Source organism: Nicotiana attenuata, chromosome 1 (genome assembly GCF_001879085.1).
Source record: "Nicotiana attenuata strain UT chromosome 1, NIATTr2, whole genome shotgun sequence".
NCBI lineage: Eukaryota > Viridiplantae > Streptophyta > Magnoliopsida > Solanales > Solanaceae > Nicotiana > Nicotiana attenuata.
The window spans coordinates 6513100-6519701 of NC_031989.1; the positions used below are offsets into that span (position 1 = coordinate 6513100).

At 37.4% G+C, this 6602-nt stretch overlaps 1 protein-coding gene across 1 annotated transcript in view; it reads left to right on the forward strand.

The window, feature by feature from the left end:
* The window catches only part of LOC109239892 (protein DETOXIFICATION 33-like), a 3922-nt gene extending 1598 nt beyond the window's left edge, over positions 1-2324 (forward strand). The window contains exons 4-7 of the mRNA XM_019406486.1: positions 102-158; positions 260-498; positions 1637-1842; positions 2058-2324. Coding sequence (XP_019262031.1) covers positions 102-158; positions 260-498; positions 1637-1842; positions 2058-2123 — 568 coding nt within the window. The 3' untranslated portion in view covers positions 2124-2324. The remainder of the gene's footprint in view (positions 1-101; positions 159-259; positions 499-1636; positions 1843-2057) is intronic.

Here is a 6602-nt window from a genome sequence, read left to right on the forward strand (position 1 = left end):
AAATCCCTTCTCTAGTACTACATTCATACCCCCTCCCCCCCCCCCCCCTTTCCTTGTTGTTAACATATTCTGAATCCTTATTACTTTTTTGGATATGGCAGCATGAATTTGCAAGTATGGACACTAATGGTTGCCCTTGGTTTCAGTGTATCAGCCAGGTTAGCAGTTTCAAACATTTCTTTTTGGCTATATTTGTAATTGATACTATAGTGGGATAGTTTGGCTTAATTGTGCAAAACATTGTGTTCCAAATTTTCAGTGTGAGAGTTTCAAATGAACTAGGGGCTGGAAATCCAAAAGCTGCAAAATTCACAGTTGCAGTCAATGTCTTGACATCAGCAATACTTGGAGTTGTTTTTTCAGTTATCATATTGGCCACAAAAAGTCAGTTCCCAAGAATGTTCTCAAAACAGCAAAATGTTATAAGTGAGACATCCAAGTTGGGTGTTATTCTTGCATTAACCATCTTCATTAGCAGCATCCAACCTGTTCTCCATGGTATGTATTTTTGCACCTCTCTTTTAATTAGTAGAAGACTTGACCCCAGTCAAATTTGGTCCAAGTCCAAATGACCTGTCCAAGCCATCCAAGGTTGGGCTGGATATTGACCTGCTCATTTATTGAACTCAACTCATCTTAAACCAACACATCTCAACCCAGAGGCGGCTCAATAAACATGGTGGCCTAAAGCAAATGAGAGGCCTTAAGCTTTTTGTTAGGAAAAAAAAGAACTTTATACTATATAATTATGTTTGAAGTTTATTTTTCTAGATTTTTTAGATGAAAAGTTATTAATAGTTTTGATAATCGTTTTCTTCTAATATTTTTTTAATTTCTAATATATCTAATCCATTTAATCTCTCTCTTAAGACATACTTTCTAATTTACGATTTTTAATTTATTGTTCGTAAAAATTTACCAAGGGTTCTTTTTGGGATTGTATTAAAGCTTTAATCTTTTTTGAGTTATGAGTAATCGAATTCTTTCTCAATTCATTCATGATCTAGAGATTGATTCCCTAAAAGACTATTCATGTTCTCAATTTATGCTCAATGGTTCAATCTTTGTTTTTATTATGAAAAATTGTGCTTTCTCATTTAAAACACCAAATATTTTTTTTTAAAAACAAAATAACATATACACTTATAAGGAAAAATTGGGCCCCAAAAAATAGGGGTCTAAAGCAACTGCTTTAGGAGCTTTACCCTTGGGCCGCCACTGTCTCAACCCATTTAAAGTTGGGCTGATTTTTAGCTCAAATTGATCCACGAGTAACATTGCCAAAATATCTTAGAATTTATTTTGGTTTATATGTTATATATGACCATAACAAAAGAAAAAAAAAAGTCTTATTTTGTAATTATACAATTCATAAAAAAAAATACATATTAAGTAAAGCTTGATAAGAGTTGAGCGGGATAGGTTATGACTCAAATTTTAGTCCATCTTGACCCAGCACATCTTAGCCCAAGTAACTTTTAGGCGATCCATTATTGACTCATTCCATTTTGACCCACCCAAAATTGGCTCAACCTATCAATTTGACACCTCTACTTGACCCGTTTGCCTATGGTTGAAATCCATAAATCTAAAATCTTGAATCCGTCTCTGTGTTGCCGAACGAAAATATTTGCAGGGGTTGCAATTGGAGCTGGATGGCAGTTTGTAGTGGCCATAGTAAATTTTGTATGTTATTATGGTTTGGGACTGCCAATAGGAGCAATTCTTGGCTACAAATTTAATCTTGGTGTTCAGGGAGTCTGGTCTGCAATGCTTGGTGGCAGCTTGCTTCAAACCATCATCCTCTTTGTTATTATTGGTCGCACGAATTGGCACAAAGAGGTAAAATTAAGATTGATTAAGGATAATGACTAGGTGAAAGGACAGGTGATTTTTTTTATATATATAGGAATTTAACTTATATACACCGAAAGCGTAAAGATTTTATATTAGTAGTATAAACATGTTTTACATGCAGTCCAGTTAATTATTCTCATTAATTCCACTTTTTTGGAAAGTTATCTGTAATTTGATCTGATAGTGTAAATAATTTACAGACACTTCAAGCTGAGGAGAGGGTGAGGACATTTGGTGGCCAAATGGAGATTCAGCAAGGCTCATGAGTAGTGGATATTTAATCATATAATACTGCCATTTATACTCAATTTTGGGAGAAGTCAGCAGACTTTTCAAGTAAACTAATTAATCATATACTAGCTTCAATTCTTTCCCCGAAACAGTGGAGGAAGTGTCAGTTTTAACTCTCGTTTTCTCTATTGTTTGGGTAAACGTAAACATATAAATTGGGTTAGACCTGGTTTCATTTTTTTTATAGGAATTTTCAGAAATCACTATTGTTTAGTGGCTATTAACTTTTTATATCTATTATATAGATAATTACTTTTTATAGCTACTATTCAGTTGTTACGATAGTGTATTCGCGTTGTTGTATTCATGAATACAGCAGCAAAGATCGCCTAAAAATCAGGGTAGTCCAGTTGTACGTGCATGTATTCACATGTATTCGCGCCATGTATTCATGAAAACAACACCAAAAAGCGCTTATAATCAGGGCAGTCTAGCTGTACGCGCATGTATTCACATGTATTTGCGCTGCTGTATTCATGAATACAACAGTAAAAAGCGTCTCCAGCTGTACGCGCATGAATTCACATTTATTCGCGCCATGTATTCATGAATACGGTAATGACAATCACCTTAAAAATAAGAGAGAGTAAAAACATAAATAGAGTATTTCATGCCTTATTTCATGCCTCAATGATAGCAGGGGCGGATTTAGGGAGGCAGAAGGGGGGTTCACCCGAACCCCCTTCGCCGAAAAATTACATTGTATATATAAGGCAAAATCTATTTTTTACCTCTATATATTAAGTTTTGAACCCCCTTAACACAATTCAAAAGTGTAGTTTAGTGGTCAAGGGGGTTCAAAACCTTCATAAGGTCATAGGTTCAATTCTCACTAGCTAAAAAAAAAAAATTTCAATATACCATAACTATTTATTTTGCTATAAAATATAAAAGGTAGCTATAGAAAATAATATTTTAAAATAATTTTGGTTTATAATAAATAGGATGTATACCTTTGCGAGGTAAAATTTCCTATTTATAATTACTCTTTTTTTAACTTCAATATCAAATACTATCTTTTCTCGAATTCAACCAAATATTGTGGAAACGCCTACTAAATTTGTGTGTCTACCTAGAGGCTAGAACCTTTCTTTTTTGCTACTATATAAAAAGAGAAAACGGAAAACCGGGCAACCTAGTCTGGATATAAATTAGTCCCAGACAATGTAGGACGTAGTATGCGAAAACTAGTCAAAATCATAAGTCTGCTACAAATCTGTCACGACCCAACCCTGATCGTGATGGCACCCAATATGCTACTAGGCAAGCCCGACCATTCAGACAACCTTAACCGATTAATCACAGTGGATAAATAAGTTTTCACAACTAAAATACCAAGTTAAATACGGAAAAATCCTGAAATAAATTCTAACATCCGGAAAGCCCAAAATATAATATACTATTCAGCCCATAGAATCTGGTGTCACTAAGTCTGAGCCTCTAATGCATGAGTATTAACCTACTACATAATGTTTCTCTAAAAATATGGAAAAACAAATAAATAAAATAGAAGGAAGATCAGGACTGCGAACGCCAATTTGCAGCTACCTTGAATCTTCCGAGTGTGATGCTAGGCAGAGAAAGATCTCACTTAGCCTCAGTGGGTGCGCCTGAATCTGCACACAAGGTGCAGGGAGTAATGTGAGTACTTCCAACCCAGAAAGTAATAAATATAAATACAGTCTGAGAATAAAAAATCTTAAATAGACACAAAGTGAAGCTATAAACACAGCAACATGAACCAGTAGCATAATACAGCAAAACAGCGAAAACAATTATAGAATTATCACATCAGAATAAAGAATAAATGACAATTAAATATGCAATGCAACAATAAACCGGTACTCTCCAATACCCGCTGCGGCGTGCAGCCCGCTCCATTTATTTATCGTCGACGGCGCTCACTGGGGGGATGCAGACTCCGGGAGGGGCCCCTTACGGCCCAAGCGCAATAGTAATAAGCCATATCGTGGCATCAAACAGGCCCTCGGCCTCATATCAATATCAATATCATACCGCTGCGGCGTGCAGCCCGATCCCATACTCAGTCCAAAATCACATAAGCCCCTCGGTCACAATAACATAAAAATATTCAGCCCAAACTTCATAAAAAAATATTAACTTAGTTCCTACTTTGGGAAAAATGGCTGAGTTTACAAAACAGTATTAAATAACAGGACTGAGTTCAATATTTATAATTATGGTAAGAAACCACTAAAAATAATCCCTGAAGGATTCAAGTAGTTGGCACAAAGCCCAATTATGACAATTAATCCATTTTTATAAGGATGTTACTAATCTACAATCAATTAGGTAGTAATTTTATTAAGCGGGACAATCCCCGACGGTGCTCTACCCCACGCCCGTTATCCGGCGTGCAAGTCACCTCAGATAGCACTACATTGTGCAAATTCGGGGTTTCATACCCTCAACACAGCATTTACATTTATTACTAACCTCAAGCCGGCCAAAGTCCTAGCTTGCTATGCCTTTGCCTTTCGAATTAACCTCCTCGCGTACCGAATCTGATCAAAACCACAACGAATACATCACAATATGCTAATGGGACAATACCCAATCGAAAACAATCGAAAAATAGTGAAATTCCCGAAATTAGCAAAAACCCGAGCCCCGGGCCCATTTCTCGAAAATCATTAAATTTACCATCAACGGATTCCTTATCTCGCCACGAGTCTATACATATAAAGAACACCAAAATCGGAGTCCAAATGACCCCTCAAATTCCCATTTTTGCTCTCTTAGGTTTCAAGCCCTAACCTCCATTTTTGACCTTAAATTCCTTGATTTTTCAGTCTAAATTCATGTATTTGCATCATAAAATCGTGTTCTAAGTCCAAGAATTCTTACCTGATCGAAGTCCTTGAAACCCTCTTCAAAATCGCCCAAAAACTCTCCAAGTCCGAAGTGAAAATATGAACTCTTTTGAAATTTCGCGAAGATGAAATAAAACTTCACTGACCAGTTATTTTCGCATCTGCGGCTCCTTAGCCGCCTCTGCGACTTCCGCTTCTGCGGTAATTGAACCGCTTCTGCGGATATTTTCCGCTTCTGCGGTTTGAAACACGCACCTGCGGCTTCCGCTTCTGCGGACTAAGCTCCGCATTTGCGGATCTCATTAAATCTCCAAAACCCGCATCTGTGGTCATGATGTCGCATCTGCGACTCCGCAGATGTGGTCACCCAATCCGCACCTGCGGTTCTCCCCGCTTCTGCGACTCTCCACCGGCTCCTGCGGTACCGCTTCTGCTGTCCCATTTCCGCAGGAGCGGAAATACCAGAAGCAGCAGCAAATTCTTAAGTTTTGCAAGCCAAAACTTCCCGTTAGCCATCCGAAATCACCCCGAGGCCTCCGGGACCTTAACCAAAAACACAAACATGATCCAGCACCTTATTCAAACTTGCTTGAAGCATCAAAATACCACAAATAACACCTAAACCATCAAATTACATCAAATTCAAGCCTAAGTTCATCCAAATCTTCCGAAACTTGCATTCGATCAATAACCTATCCGAATCACCTCCGAATGACCTGAAATTTTGCACACACATCCCAAATCACCTAACGAAGCTACTGCAACTCTCGGAATTCCATTCCGACCCTCGGATCAAAATCTCATCTATCGACCGGAATTCGCCAAAATTCTAACTTTGCCAATTCAAGCCTAATTCTACTCCGGACCTCCAAAATCACTTTTGATCACACTCCTAAGTCACAAATCATCCCACGAAGCTAACCGAATCATCGGAATTCATATCCGAGCCCTCTAACACATAAGTCAACGTCCGGTTGACTTTTCCAAAACAAACCTTCCTTAAAGAGACTAAGTGTCTCGTTTCCTTCTAGAACCACTCCAAATCAACTCGTTCGCATCCAACACTGATAATGAGGCATAAAGAAATAGAAAATAGGAAAAACGGAGCGTAACTCACGTGACGACGGGTTGGGTCGTCACAAAATCAAAGGCTGCCTGTCCATTTAAGAACTGCTGCTATGGATATACCTTCATACGTTCGGAATTTGTTATAGCACGAATTACTAGGGCGACAACGTCTTATTAAACTATCTAGAGAAGAAAAAGAACAGTTTTAACTAGGGACAACTGTAAAATAATTGCGAAACTTTTTTCCACAGAAAACATGCTGTTATTTTATTTGTTTGTGTTGCTCATTTTATTTTGTTAAATTTATAATTTTTGCTTTCTAACATCATCAGATTATGAAAATGTTACTCTGCTTGCTTTTTATTACAATTAGCTTTTGGATTAATTTTATCATGTAGAAGATCCTGCGAGTCAATTACTCAAATGGTCACTCAACTATCTCAAATTATCTCCTAAAGTCACTTTTCTTTCGTTTGTAATAACAAAGTCACTGAACTATGCCTATTGCACACAGAAGGTCACTCAACTAGATTTTCCAAATTTTGGATTGCC